At 35.6% G+C, this 16,887-nt stretch overlaps 1 protein-coding gene across 1 annotated transcript in view; it reads right to left on the reverse strand.

Moving 5' to 3' along the window:
• Positions 1 to 16,887, reverse strand: part of eys (eyes shut homolog) — a 209,067-nt gene that overhangs the window by 7,226 nt on the left and 184,954 nt on the right. Inside the window, exons 38-41 of the mRNA XM_058795808.1 lie at positions 15,803 to 16,023; positions 6,080 to 6,252; positions 2,271 to 2,453; positions 473 to 639 (exon numbers count right to left, since the gene is read on the reverse strand). Coding sequence (XP_058651791.1) covers positions 473 to 639; positions 2,271 to 2,453; positions 6,080 to 6,252; positions 15,803 to 16,023 — 744 coding nt within the window. The remainder of the gene's footprint in view (positions 1 to 472; positions 640 to 2,270; positions 2,454 to 6,079; positions 6,253 to 15,802; positions 16,024 to 16,887) is intronic.

Raw genomic sequence — 16,887 nt, forward strand, 5'->3', positions numbered from 1 at the left:
TCTTTAAATATTTCTATAATAATTTTTATATTTAGTAATATTTATAATTATTGAATTATTTATTATAAAATTATTATTATTATTATTTAATCATTTAAAGATGTTTAAACGCTTTTAAATGGTACACAAGTCCCAATTTTTTTTTAAATAATCATTATATAACAAAATATTTACTATCTTTATTTTTTATAATCATTTTTTCAGGATTCTTTGATGACTACAAAGCTCCAGCATTTATTTGAAATATTTTGCAACACTATAAAAATTCTTTACAATCACTTTCGATCAATTTAATGCATTGTCGCATTGAATAAAAGTATCAACTTAAAAAAAAAAAAAACTGACCCAACTTTTGAATGGTAGTGTATCTAAAAATACATTTGTATTAGCATCGAGTAGGTCAGACCAACCTTTGCTTTCCATGAAGCCAAGTCCATATATAACTATTTAATAGTGCAAATATAAAACACACCTTCAGCCATCCGTTTTTCAGATATCTTCCAAAGTGCAATGTGTGAATGTTGATCCTCGGATTCAGGCGATCGCTGATAATTGTTGCCAAACCCGAGCCGAGATTATACTTATGAACAATCCTGCCGTTCCGCACCCCCAATGCGAAGAAGTCATCTCCACTGATGCCTTCATAAAAACAATAACACACAGAATCCAATTAACACATGCAGTGGGGACCAAAAGTCTGAGAACATACTGGAAACCTAGGATTTTTTTTCTTCTCAGTTTAAACCTGGAAATAAACCGATTTAGGGTTTTGAAAAATGCAGGAGGTAAAATTAATCACTAATTTTGATGTGGTCACTAATCACTCAATTACTATGCAAAAAAGTAATACATTAGAAAAGTATATCAAATTGAAGCATTTTCACTGGTAGTCCAGGTCAATCAGGCCATCTATAAAATGTAATTTATTTTTCTTTTGAGCTGATGGATCTAATGCTCTAATTTATCTGGCCAATTATCAGGTGAATAGTTGCCTTCTCATCCTCTGATTCCTTCTTTTTGATTTTGTCCTCCACTGTGCTGCATGGCTCCCTTGACAATTGCTTCATTATTCACAGCACTGTCCTCTTCTCTCTTTCCCTCGATGAATCATCCTAAACTATAATCCCGAGAGACACTCGCTGAACTGAGGAAGATTCATACCCCTTACGCTTTTATTCAGCTGCCTGTCTTTTGATTAAACATGTTCGTAGCAGTGACGTGTCAGTTAGCAGCCACTGAAACTGACCTTAAAATAAATTGCCGATGGTGGCGGAGGAAATCAAGGCATGAGGAAACTTGACCGAGATGCTGTGTCTCTCGAAACGACAGCTCTTCTTCTTAACGCCATTTTCAACAGGAAGTTGATTTGTTGGTTTTTGTTATAAATAAACATTTCTACATTTTTCCAAAAAGCCTGTCACTCTGCATACAATCATTTTCTCAATCAGTATTTTTGTGTTGTTTTCCAGTAACAATATGCTTAAAACAATATATTTGTTTTAGCAGCACGATTTTACAAAGATGCTTCATAAAATATTTCCAAAGATTGGATTTTTGCTTAAAATCTGATATACAATATTCTCTGAAAAACACCTACTCTTAATATCTTTATAATATCTACTTTCTCAAGCAATTTATAATTTAAAATTATTAAACAAATTTTTTAGCTGTTAAGCAAAACATTTTTAGATCCATTTATATAATTATAACATTATTAAATTAATAATTATTTATTACACACTATTATTAAACAATTATTATTTAATAGACTTATCTACAATTTAAAGATATTCAAATGTTTTTAATTGGTAAACAAGTCTGCATTTCTTGTATTTATTATATAACTAAATATTTACATCCTTTTCTTTACAGCCTATTTTGAACTCCATGGTTAAGAGTTCTCCATTATCTGAGATTCTTTAGAGACCCCATATATAACAGATCTTTCCCTTATGGCAGATAATAAAAATCATCGCCCCATTGTGTGCACAGATAAATGGTCTCTGCTGTTGGGTCCTGGACTTACACTTACAGCACATTTTACAGCAGCAGCTCCATTAATATCTCCTAGTTGAGTGATACTATTTCTGAACCTCACTTCTTCTAACATGACCTCATCTAATGCTGGGAAAACGTTTACAGCCAAACTGCTGTGAATCCAGCTCTTTTTTTCACTGATAGCACTGAGGGATGCGCTGAAATCAAAGTGAATAAAGAAAGATGGAGTAGCAAATATAAAGGAATAAGACAATATTCCCATTTTGACTCACCTTGTCCCTTTTGCCCAGAAAAGAGAATGAGGTTGTTTCTCAAAGCGGAGACATTATTGGCAAAGGTGAGCTTCAGGTGGAATTCATAAAAATGACCCATACTGGGAATAGAAGGATAAGCCACATAGGATGAGTATCCAAATTCATCAAGTCCACTAAACCTGAGCCGAGTGATGTTGACAGCTGCAAAGAAATAGCAAAAAAATAAATAAAAAATTCAATATGCATTTAAGAAAAATATATTTAAAATATACCTATACTAACTAATAATAATAATAATAATAATTCCAGCAACATTTACTATAATTATATTTGAGAAATGTATTGTAATAAATAAAGCAAAATAAGACTTTTACTGAGGTGAAGTTACCAACCAGCAGCTGTCTGAGAAGGAGACACAAGATGGCGATATTGCACTATTTATAGCGCTGCTAAAGATGCTGCTGCTAACGATTATTATTGTAATTTTGTGCCATTTTACTCTGGGAACGGACATTGGTCACAACAGCGTTATCTGCAGAAATCGGCCAGAATTTGTGAAATGGCTGTTACTTTGGACAATGCATTTCAAATCTCACCATTTAATCACCTGGTCCATCAAGCATCGCTCAGAAACATTTCAGCTTGGGTACATTAAGCATTTACACTTTTTCCTCCAATGAAAAAACGTGCTACGTAAAGAGTTTCCTCCACCCCTCATTTTGTCTTTATGAACTGTGCAGTCTGCAAAGCCTCTCCGGAGGATTTCTCTGGGAACAGCATTGAAGTTCTTCCCTCTGCTCTCCCCTTGAATTATTGATGCCTTTTGAAATTGCACATATATTACCTTGTCACGGTTTATTTGCACAGCGCCTAATGAAGGACTAGAATGCGTTTTTAGCAGGCATGGTTTGATGGGGCCAGCTGTATTTCTTAACTCACAGTGTCATGTAATGGCTCCGTGATACGCTGCATATGCTGAGTTACGTTTCTTGCTCCAAGAGAATTTCATTAATAAACCGGCAATTTATTAATCGGACATACTGGGTACTTTTTGAGAACGCCAATTACCATCCTCAGATAAACTGCAGTCCTGTGTAAGGATGTGGTTTGAGCTCATTTCCAAAGTCAAATGGGATTTCTGATACTAGCCCTCAGAAGTAATCAGAATTGCAATAATTAGGCACGAAAAACTGCTTGCTTCCCCTGCTTTATTTCTCACTAATGATAGGCTACATAAATAAAACCACACTTTATTATTATTATTTTTTAATTCTTCTTGTAACTAAAATTTTTTCTGTCAACGTCCCATATGACAGGATAAAGATATGACCTCAAATAACCATATAACTTTTCATGCAAAGGCACTGCAGAGCACAGGCTGCTTCTCTCAGCTGTGCTATTCAGCTGCTGTTGCTGGAGGTGAATAAAGGAACAAGAAAACAAAACCTCCGACTCACTGCCAGTTTTTACAGGTGACATATCACCCATTTATTTCCATTCGTTCTAGTCAAAAACCATTTGTGTGTAAGGATTTTGCTCTAGTGAAATTCAATAGCTTTCCGTCAGCTGTGTTGGCTGGATCCGGAAATATTTAGATTTTTTGATTTCCTTCTCTTACTACTGACACACACACACACACATATACATGCAAAAATGAAATAAATAAAAGACATAAAAATAAGGATATGCACATGTGAGCAACTCCTCACAAAATCAGTTTGATCCTATACACTTCCCACAAGATGATTCTTTAATCTTTTGACGTAGAGCCTGGTGCTGATTAAATGAAAATACAGGAAGTCACATGATATGTGTGTTAAGGCAGTAAGGCGGTTTAGGACAGATGTGCTATTATGTTATGGGTCTATTTTAGGTGAGTGTGATGTTAACAGTGCGTCAGAGAGCACAGTCTGTCTTCTAAACTCCACTGCCGCCTCAAGCTGCTTTCAGCAACACAAGCTCCCATGATCAATCGAAAGATCAACCTATCTGTCTGCCTGTGGATTCTGAATATACTTCTAAAAAAGCTAACTCTTTGATAATAATGCTGCATTTATGCAAAGAATAGATTTAAACTTGGTCAGGCCAAAATAAAATAATAAAATAAAATAAAATAAAATAATAAAAAAAATAAAATGAAAAAATATACACATTAGAAATTTAAAATGAAAAGAAAATTAAACATTTTGCCATGGCAACTAACTGAAATAAGTTTTAATTTTAGTACTTCAGTTTACAATGAAACAAAACAAAAATGTGCATGACAGTGTCACTGTTATTAAACGAAAACTAAAAATTGTTATTAGTAATTGCAGAAATAAAATAAAATAAATTATAAAAATAATAACTTAAAATCTAAAATGTTGCCATGGCAACTAACTTAGATCATTTTAATTAACTTATACAAGTTTTAAGAATTTAAGAGTTTTTGTAATTTCAGTATTGAAATGAAAGTACTTTTTTGTACTGAAATGAAAACAAAAATCGAAGCTAAACCGAAACAAAAATAAAAAATAAAAATGAACATTATAAATAAAATGACAAACCTAAACTAAAAATAAAATGAGAAATGAAAATATAAAAATAAACTCAAATTCAAAGTGTTAATAAATACTATCATAGTATTCAGATAATACTAATATAACTCTGGTGCATGACACCCATTTTTCCAATACATTTCCTTTTCTTGAAAGTTAATTTAAGCAGCTACTTTGGATGTTACCACATAAATCACATTTGCCATGTTGCCTGGCAAGTTAAAAAAGAAAAAAAAAGAAAAAGATCATGCTCTTTGAATCTTATTTTCTGAGTAATCTATAAAAATACATTACTAAAAATGTATCTAAATGCAACACTAAATCAATACATAAAACAGACTCAAAACACCCTTCCTATAATTCCATTAGCCCAGGCTCTTTTGAAGAAGTCCAGCACATCTAAAGTTGAGTGACTGCCCAGAGGCAGCAAGGCCTTGGCTACTAATCAATACTGATTGATGTTATCTGCTGTTATCGGCCTTTAAATTCAAATGTCAGTCCCACTCGGTGTGACACTGGGAGATTAGAACACTCTATTTGGCATCAGGCTCTTTGCTGTCTGACAGAGCGACGTCTGCTAGCCCTGCCCGGCGTGCTGTGCCAAGCGGTCTTCAAACCACGCCACCCAATTAGATTACAGCAAAATAGCAGCAGTTCTTTTCCCTCTAAGCGCCGTCGAGAAGATGAAGAGCTATCTGTGTAAGCAGATATCTGACTTTAGCTGACTTAACACTGCGAGGTAGAGCCGGGAAGAGAGTACATTAGTTACACGGCGCTGTACTGTGTCTTCACAGCTTTGTTATTTGAGACAATAAAACAAACCCAATTGCAGCGAGTACATTCTGTGACTACGCTTTGATAAATTAAGTTTCAGAGTCGCCTAATTTAAAGACCTTGGTGTGCTCATTATATTTGGATGCGTACTCTATTACCTGTAGATGCCTCGAAAGGTCAGAGGAATCGAGAAAGCAGTACTACGCAGATTGGCAGTTATCCTCAAACCGTTCAGAGTTCAGTAACTGTTTAGTGAGCGTAGAGCACTTAGCTTCTCTAATTGGAATGGTATTTCAACGGCTTGCATCAGTTAAACAAAACCGCTGGGAATACATTTCAATCTACCACCTATGGGTCTAACCTCAAAGACGGAGGTGCTCGCAGGAGATGGAGGAAAACAAACCTCAGAATGCAACAAATATCAAACGAAACACCCTCTGGCCATGCTGGCTTCATTGTGTCTCCATGGATGCTGGTGTAAATTGCCGTCTATGCATGAACCTTGACGGGACCTACCCTCGTCGCAGAGGAGACCCCGCCTTCCGTAGGGGCAAAGACACGCTGCTTCGAGCCGCGTCTGGGGAACGCAGGTGGCGCCGCGCGCACACGGGTTTCGCTCGCAGGCAGTGAACTGGCACAGCTTACCGGAGTAGAGCGAAGGACACGAGCAGAACCAGCTCTCCGCATCGCTGCACACAAGGAACCAAAAAACAGAGAGATCATTAGTACACCAATGAAATGTACCCGTACTGCATCATTACCTTCAGTGGAGTTTGCGTAGAAAGCATAAATTGGGAAGGGGCATTGGGGGGTGGGGGGTGAGAGTGTCAAAAAAGCAGAGGGGAATACAAATGAGAATACAGAGCTGAAGTGATGGAAGTCGTACATCACCGGCCTGAACTCTAAACCAGCCTTGTCAGACAGACCAACATGAACTGATCTTGCAGTGCAAGACTAAGTAAAAGTGCATTTTTTATTCTTTTGCTAAGTAAAAACATTCTATACATAAAGAAATGAATAGCACTTGATTTAAGATATGAATGTGCAGTTGTATAAGATGAAGACTCGAAGTCAGTGATCTCGAACAGGAGTTTTTAAATCCCTAAGGGGTCCACTGACAAGTTTCGAGAAGAAAATAAATACATAAAAATCTGTAAAAACATGAAGAAAATTAACAATGACAAATAAAACAATTTTAATGTATAATGAAAAGATATAAATGTACAGAATTTGGGATAAATACCCTTTCATTCTGCTTTCTAAACAGTGGTCAAAAATAGTGAGATTAATCACAAAAGTTTTTACTTACAGATAAGATGCAAAAAGACAAGTGTCATTTTAATAGAAAGTAATTGTTTTCCAGATAAAAATGTATACACACACACACATACGTTCAAAAGTTTGGAGTCAGTAGGATTTTTCTTTTGATACAACAAGGACGCATTAAATTTATCAAAAGTGACAAGTTGAGGACATTTTTCTATTAATCATAGAACCCTGAAAAAATGCATCACAACTTCCCTAAAAATGTTAAGCAGCACAACCATTTTCAACACTGATAATAAGAAGAAATATTTCTTGCATATCAAACACCTACATATTAGAATGATTTCTGAAGGATTTCAGCTTGCCATCACCTGAATAAATTTCCTTTTAAAATATGCTAAAACAGAAAACAGTTATTTTAAATTGTAACTGTATTTCACAATATTATAAAACACAAAATATTAAAATCTCACTGATCCATGTACACCTTTGAATAGAGGTGTACATGAAAATTGTTTGCTGCCTTTATATTTATGATTAACAAATAGGTTAATCATATTTGCAGCTTTGTGGCATTGAAACAACAACAACAATCATGGTCCTTTATTTTTAACATGGAATGGATTGCCCATGTTTTGAGATCACATGACCAGTCGTCATGCTGTTACTAAAAACAACGTTAACATCACATAGCGCTTTCAGACAGTGCTCCAGGCGATTTACCCAGGATAAACATCTAGACAAAATAGCTCTATACAGTATATGCATTATGCAGACACAACATTATACTTGGTGGAATGGCCATTTTAGGAAAGTTATAATATGAGGCAGGGAAAAGACTAGCCTACAATAAAAAAAAAAAAAAGGGAAAATATATCCAAGACCACTGGGACGAAGAAGACTCAGCATAGATAAACAAAAACATACCGAGTGCACCTTTAAAAATCCAAGGTTCATTTAAATAAGAGCATAACGGGGCCTGAAGGCCATCTGCAAATGTAGACTCACATTCTGCTGATGTTGATCTAGCCTCACTGTAAGCGAATGATTAGAAATGCTCGAGCTAACGGCTGACTGCCGAGGTGCAATTCCGCAAACGGAACTTTTATAATTCCAGGCTTTATCCCCAAGCGAGAGGTAGAGGGTGGGCCAGCATGATAAGCAATATTCAGACAAGAACTTCATAAGCTGCCGGAAGACGCAGACGGTTTTCAAAGGTATAATATCAGATACAGGAAGGCATTGGAGGAGTTTCAAATCTATAAATTAATAATGTGTTTTGAGCTGCAGCACAGCTGAAATGAAATATTTACATTCTGTCACTGGGATTTCAAACCAGTGCAAGTGACTGATATACACACACACACAACAATAATACAGAATATTCCTAAAACCTGGACATGAAAAGATTTGAATGAGGACTATCTATGCAAGGAGAATTTGAATCTGCTCACATTTTCAAATAAAATCACTGGTACGCATACAAATGTTACAAAAATAATTGCACTTATGCAAACAAAACTGGATAGGACAACAAGCAACCTTCCCACTCTGTAAGACACTAATCAAATGACCTCGTTTGTACACAAGCACTCTTTGCACCGTACCTAGGGAACGACAGCGGATGGTTTGTCACTGCCTTTCAGGACAGCAGGGGGTAATGCCGCAGCAGACTGCGAGATTATTGCCCCGCATTATGTAGAACATGCAAACACATCTGTTTCTGTGACTGATTGCCCTTCACCAGCCATGCGAGCTCAGACTGACGCAGGGAACATTCAGGTGTCTGCTGCATATGGCGAGCTCCGTACGCAGCCAACTGTGTATGATCACAGGAGATGTGTTTACCACTCTTCAAAGAGAGCCTTGACATTGCAGTGACATGTTCTGTATTTTGATCATGACCCTTTTATTTTAAAAAGAAAAAAGGAAATAGACTCGAAATCAAAGTTGGAGTTTTGTGGCTTTTAACCTACTGACTCTGAGGCCATCTATATATAAATAAAACTTCAGCAGATATATATACACGTTTACATATTTAAAGATATCTGTAAACATCCATACAATTCACTTTTTAATTAACATCCTTTCTCTTCTGGAAGAATGTACATATATATTACTTGTATACGCAAACACACACACACGCAAGATTTTTTCGTGTTTTTGAGAGAAGTCTCTTATGCTCACCAAGTCTGCATTTATTTGATCAGAAATACAGTACAAACAGCGATAGTGTGAAATATCATAATGATTCAATATAACTGCTTTCTATTGTAATGTGTTTAAAATTGCAATTTATTCATGTTATGCATAGCTGAATTTTCAGCAGCCATTACTCCAGTCTTCAGAGTCACATGATCCTTCAGAAATTATTCTAATATGCTGATCTGGAGCGGAATAAACTTTTCATATTAATATCAAATGACAAAAATGGTTTTCATATTTTTTTGTGGAAACTGTGATGTTCTTGAATTAATGGAAAGTGCAAAAGAACAACATTTATTTGAAACATAAATCTTTAGTACCATCTATTATAATAAAACACTTTACTGTCACTTTTAGTCATTTTGTCTATGCTCAAAATTGATTCATTTTCAAAAAAAAAAAAAAAAAATTTTTAAAAAAGGTATGGTATACTCAATTTGCCAAAATGAGCATCTCTTTCTTGACTCATTTTATTGGATTTTCAAACATTATAATTTTTTCCCTTCACAAAATTGGATTACAAATGCAATTAGATGTTAATTAGACACTGCTCATTGCATTGCAACATTATGAGGTCACAAACATTTAACACTGGTATCATTCTTGGTCAAGCTCTTGGAAACATACTGTTGCTAATGTGGGTCACAGAGGTCATCCTGCGTTCAATTATATAAAGATCCTGATTTAAATGAACTCGATGACCGTGGGGTATGTAACACAGTATTATGTAACACAGTCAAGAGACTGAAACCAAGAACATTTGTGTGTGTTTGGGCAGAATGGAGGTGAATCAGAGGTCACTGCTACAAAGCAAGAGACTTGGGAATTAAAAAAAAAAACAAAACACAGAAACTTTTCTTTGTAATCTATGAGATGTTCTGAAAACCTGGCGACGGACATCTCCACTAAATTGAGTCAAATGCCTTCATGATGCACACCTCTCCCAGCAGATATAATGAGCTGCCATCACCACTGACCATTTCGGCTGCAAAAGTCAGCTTCTGGAAGCAAACGTGTATGAATAATTTAACAAGGAAAGCGTTCTGTCTGCTTAAATAAGGGTGCATCAAGAGAATAAGATAAGCAGACAAAAACAGTCTCTGACTTCTGACTTGCTTTTCTATAGCTACCGCGCAGATTGTAAACATCATAAAATATCTTACAGGTATCAATAAAATAAATAAATCTTCATTCTGTTTAATAACGTCATCTGATAGGAGTAATAAAGCAATGTAAACCCAGATAAGTTGACAATACTGACCAAAGGCAGAATTTAAAATTCAAAGATCTCAGCTGTAAACGCGACATGAGGCCACGGCTCACCAGAGACCCAAAATGGAGAGGCTGGTCCTCCAAACGTGCTGGATTGCCTGTTTAGTGGGCCAAGCACTCGATTATACACTTGGGCGGGCGTGACACACTCAGTAAAAGAGTTTAGTGCTCAGCTCGACAGCGAGGTGAATGATGTCGCTTTACGGGAATGAAATGAACGGCTGATGTACAGCTGTTCGCTCCTGCCCTCCGCATGCTCCAGCCGTTACCCGGTGGAGGTGGGCAGAATCTGTCTCAAAGTCAAAGGATTACAACCGTTAAAGCCATGAATCACTGTCAGAACTCAACGCTAGCAAAGGGACTTAAAACAGGAAGCCAAGTACTTTGAAAGCTCACATCATGTCCAAATCCACAGCCATATATGCACTTTTGGAAACTTTTAAAAGTGCCAGGGAGAAAATGGATGAGGAGACCTGAGGTAAAATACCATTTTGGGAGATGAAAATACAGAGAGAAATGACTCTAAGCAGAAGCAAAAGGCAAAGAAAGAGGGAATATGTTTGAGAACCATCTGTTGAGAAAAACTAGCCTGCTAACGTCAGCTTCTGGCTTGGAGAAAAGGCCCATTTTTTGTGGCAACGTGCTCTATCCGCTCTTCTCGGCTAACTGGGATTACCATTAGGACATCTTCCAGGGCTATTATCTGCCTCACATGAGTGCAGCTAGTTTTACGCTTTTAAAGTAAATACGGTCTGTTATTTCTTTCTCGATGCAAAGGCTAAGTACTCTGCACATGACGTCACAAAAGAAAATAATAGCTGCTGCCTTTCAGACTAAAAATGAATGATTACATACAAGATATCTAACCAGCGTATCAAAAGAATCCCATGTGATCAAAAAGAATACTCTGGCAATTTGTTTACAGGAAACCGCTCTGTAGAGGAGAAGATAAAAGAAAGGACAGTCATCACCACAGAAAAAGACCATTCAAACACAAACCAAATGTCGAGCCTGGACTTCTCAATGGTTCATCTCATAAAGGTCAGTGTAGGGGGTAATGCACCAGGTTGGTTCTTGAGATATTAAAAAAAAAAAATAATAATCCATTTTACAGAGCGCTTGGGCGAAACGGTCTTCTCCGAGATGGTTAGAACCAGAAATATGGATGACACCATGTACGAGACTTTATGTTTAAAATGGAATACCTAGATAATAAAAATAACACAAAACAAAAAGTATATTAAATAATTCTATCATTTAAATGGATAGTTCACCCAAAAATGAAAATTTTGTGAAAATGAAAATCTGTCATTAATTACTCACCCTCAACCCATAAGACCTTTATTCATCTTTGGAACACAAATTAAGATGTTTATTATGAAATCTGAGAGCAATCTGACCCTGCATAGACAGCAAGGGTCCTACCACGATCAAGGAACATAGTAAGGAAATCGTTAAAATATAGTCCATGTGACATCAGTGGTTAAACCTTAATTTTGTGAAGCTACGAGAATACTTTTTGTGTGCAAATAAAACAAAATATAATGACTTTATTCAACAATTTCTTCTCTTCTGGGACAGTCTGCCACCATTAATGAGAGTACAGAGAGTAATTATTTATTGTCATTCAATTATAAAAATTATTATTATTGTGTACATTGTTGATTGGTCATATTTATTAAATAAACAAAATCAACAGGACAAAAGTTATTCAGTTCAGTTCAATTGATGATTGGTCAGATTTGTCAAATAACAAAAGTTTGGAAAATTGGAGTAATTATTTCAGGGAAAAAAGCAGGTGTCAGGTGAATATTACATTTCAACTTATGAACCAAAAGCAAGATCGGACAGTATTAATGGGTTGTTTGTTTTTGCCAAACAAGTTGTTCATGGATTTTGTATTGCAATATTCTTTTCTGCTTATACAGTATTTAATGAATTAATTTAAACAATCAGCTTTGTACACAACAAAGGTAAATGGCACCTTATCTCTGTGTTTGGAAGTATTTAGGTTTAAGTTCAGTGCCAGTTGTCTGTAGTCCTTCAGGAAAACTGCTCCACAGCTGTTAGATGCAGAGTCCCTAAGCGTGCACTGCTGTAGCTGAGCAAAAGGCATTTTCAAGACTGACATTTACATGGATTTGTAATAAATATCTCATTAGATGAAACTAAAAAAACTCTGGTCTTGTGTTGACAAATTAACCTTTTGCCATGTTTTTATGCTTCACATCACAAATCTTGAACTGCAGAACTTTACTGAAGAGCAGCATACAGCCATTCTGGTCAAGAACAGAAATTGGTTGAATTACTGTATTGCACCATAATACATTTTTGTATCGCAATAATTTTTAGTACCAATATAATTTGATACTGCTAAATACCTAGCTAAAAATATTTTTTTCTAAGAACGTTTTTTTCGAACGTTCTTATAAAGTTATATAGACATTATTTCTGAATGTTCCCTGAATGTTTAAAATGTCCAGTTTTTTAAATGCTTTAAGAATTTTTTTTTGTTTGTTGTTGGTTATGATAATGTTAAAGGAACATTCCATTTTATCATTTAAACATTATGGGAATATTAATTTTCAGTGTTCTCTGAACATTCTGAAACAAGTACTAGTAACATTCACAAAATCTTAGATGAAGGCCCAACTAAAATGTTTCAGAAAAAAAAAAAGTCATATGAATGATGTACAAGTAATGTTTTTGCCCTAACGTTTTGAGAACATTATTATAGACTAGGGTTCCTCAAATCTTTCCCTGGAGGGCCAATCTGCTGCAGAGTTTAGCTCCAACCCTGATCAAACTCACCTACCTGTGATTTTCTAATGATCTTGAAGACTCTGATTAGCATGCTCAGGTGTGTTTGATTAGGGTTAGAGCTAAACTCTGCAGGAGAGGGCCAGATTTGAGGATGCCTGTTGTAGACCATACAACTTTTAATTAATATGCAATATAATTATATATATATATATATATATATATATATATATATATATATATATATATATATATATATATATATATATATATATATACACATACACATACACAGTCATGGCCAAAAATATAAGCCCCTTTGGTAAATATGATCAAAGGTTGTGAAAATTAATCTGCATTGTTAATCCTTTTGATCTTTTATTGAAAAAATTCACAAAAATCTAACCTTTCATTGGATAATAAAAATTTAAAATGGGGGAAATATCATTATGAAATAAATGTTTTTCTCTAATACACATTGGCCACAATTAACGGCACCCTTTTATTCAATACTTTTTGAAACCTCCATTTGCCAGTTTAACAGCTCTAAATGTTCTCCTATAATGCCTGATGAGGTTAGAGATCACCTGACAAGAGATCAGAGACCATTCCTTCATCCAGAATCACTCCAGACCCTTTAGATTCCCAGCTCCATGTTGGTGCTTCTTCTCTTCAGTTCACCACTCATTTTCTATAGGGTTCAGGTCAGAGGACTGGAATGGCCAGCAGAAGCTTGGTTTTGTGCTCAGTGACCCTTTTTTGTGTTGTTTTTGAGATTTGTGTTTGGATTATTGTACGGTTGGAAGATCTAAACATGGCCCATTATAAGATTTCTAACAGAGTCAGTAACTTATTGATTTTTTATCTGTTGGTATTTGATAGAATCCATGATGCCATGTGTCTAAACAAGATGTCCAGGACCTCCAGCAGAAATATAGGCCCACAACATCAAAAATACAGCAGTATATTTCATTGTACACATGGGGTACTTTTTATCCCCATGTTCTCCAAACCCATCTTGAGTTTTTGCTGCTAAAAAAACTCATTTTTTAGTTTCATCTGACCATAGAAGCCAGTCCCATTTGAAGTTCCAGTCGTGTCTGATAACTGAATATGCTGGAGTTTGTTTTTGGAATTTGAATTTTGAATTTTTCTTGAAACCCTCTCAAACAACATGTGGTGATGTAGGTGCTGTTTGACCAATTTTTTTTTAAGGTTTTCTGACCCCGAGATGCAACTATTTTCTGCAATTCTCCAGCTGTGGTCCTTGGAGAGTCTTTAGCCACTCAAACTCTCCTTCTCACCGTGCACTAGGACGATATAGACACACATCCTCTTCCAGGCAGTTTCGTAACATTTTATGTTGATTGGAAATTCTTAATTATTGCCCTGATGGTGCAAATGGGAATTTTCACTGCTCTAGCTCTTTTCTTAAAGCCACTTCACTAATTTGTGAAGCTCAGTTATCTTTTGCTGCACATCAGAAATATATTCTTTGGTTTTTCTCATTGTGATGGATGATTAAGGGAATTTGGGCTTTGTTTGTGTGGTTTGTGTAAACAAAAACTCTTGGTCCCGCTTTATATTAGGTGGCCTTAACTACTATGTACTTACATTTAAATTAATCATTTGGTACAATGCACTTATTTTGTACATACACGTTTTTACATTGTACTTATATTTTTAAAAATACCTATATGTAATTTCATTTATAATTACACTGTTGATCCATCCCTTACACCTTAACCCACCCTTAAACCTACCCATACCACCAAACCTGTCCCTAACCTTACCCGTATCCCACCTCAATATCAGCCATAGTGTTTTGCAATACAGTATGAACACAATAAATACATTGTACTTATTTTTTAATGTAAGTACATAGTAGTTAAGGCCATCTAATATAAAGTGGGACCAAACTCTTATTTTGGATGCGATTAATCGTTTGACAGCACTAATATATATATTAGTATACTATATATATATATATATATTAGTGCTGTCAAGCGATTAATCGCATCCAAAATAAGAGTTTGGTCCCACTTTATATTAGATGGCCTTAACTACTATGTATGTATAATATATATATATATATATATATATATATATGTGCGTGTGTTGGGATAGCAACCATTTATGCTGCCATTTGCTGATTTGAGATGCATTAAGAATCATTCGGAATTGGATCATGATTCGTGACAAGCCTAAAGATATGCACCCAAACCATGCTTTTAACACAGAAAAAGTATAAAACTCAAATAATGTGTAATTATAAACCATTGGTTGTAGGCAACACAAAAACGCTGCCTGTGGTTTAACAAAAAGCACATTCACACATAACTCGCATCCCTGCAATCAGGCCTCTGATTACCGCTATTTAAAACTCAAGTGAGCATCTTCATAGCATCCGCATATCATTGACAATATTTACAAACTCCGTGCCCTGGCAAAAGCACCACATTTAGCAGAAAATTGCTTGTATGCCAAATATTGAAAACTTGAGAGATACTTGTAAAAGAATGCTGATTGATGAGCATGACGGCTACATGTACAGTGAGGAACTCCTCAGGTCACATGTTGTCTACAGCCCAGTGTGTCAACAAGAACAAACAAGTCCTTTATCAAGACACAGCCAATTACAGTCAGTCATTCTCATCTACACACTGAAAACACTATTTGCAGAATGTAGCCTTTGAGACGGTTCTTTCTCCAAAACAAAAAGATGTGAAATCATACCTGATACAGGTTCCTCCATTGCGGCAGGGATAGTACTGGCAGACTGCAGCATCACAGTTCTGAATGTTTTGGCCTCTGATCGCTTCCCCCACCACATACAGCTCTTTGGAGCCCATCTGCAGTTCACGTATGCAGCCGATGAAGCCAGAGACATTCCCACTGTTGTGGTGCAGCTCAGAGAGGGATGGAACGCCACCAAGAAACGTGGGGCCAAACACCACCTGAGTGTTAGAGGAGGAAGAAAGGATGATTTTATCTTGTTAAATAGATTCTTGTTGGATTATCCAGCACTTCAAGTGTACTACACTACCATTCAAAAGTCTGGGACTGGTAAGATGTCTTAATGTTGTTTAAAAAACGTCTCTTGTGCTCGCCAAGCTCTTTTTTTTTTTTTTTTTTTTAATGAAAAGTACAGTTAAAACAGTAACATTGTAAAATGTAATCATACAATTAAAATAACTTTTATTTTTTAATGTATTTTAAAATGTAATTTATTCCTGAATTTTCAGCAGCCATTATTCCAGTCTTCAGTGTCACATGATCTTTCAGAAATCATTCTAATATGCTGATTTGCTGCTCAAGAAAAATTTCTTATTATTATCATTATTGAAAATTGTAGAGCTGCTTAAAATTGTGGAGACTGTGACACTCTCACTTTTTAATCCATTTAATGCATCCTTCCTGAAAAGAGAGAGAAAAAAAAAAAAACTGACCCAAAGCTTGATTGGGTCAGGACTAGTACATGTTTTGGGATAGTAAAGTGTTAGATTTCAGCAAAAAGCTACATATTGTAGGTTACAATACACTTTATTCTTTCCTACGCAAAGATATGTCATTACGGTGTGCAATAACTTTTCTGAAGTCAATGGCTCTTAAACCCTGGAAATTATAATTAGAGATACATAAAAGCAAAGTTTTTATCTTTGAAAGGATTTATGTGGAGCCACTACAGTAAAGGACCTCTTGCTGCTGTATGCATTTAGCAATCATTGTTCATTTAGGTCAAAGCTAATTATCCTTTGAAAAAAATACAGTTTATTGGTTTTGATCAAGACAAGATTAAATATCTTTCCAATTTAAAATAA

The sequence above is a fragment of the Onychostoma macrolepis genome, chromosome 13 (genome assembly GCF_012432095.1).
Source record: "Onychostoma macrolepis isolate SWU-2019 chromosome 13, ASM1243209v1, whole genome shotgun sequence".
Lineage (NCBI taxonomy): Eukaryota > Metazoa > Chordata > Actinopteri > Cypriniformes > Cyprinidae > Onychostoma > Onychostoma macrolepis.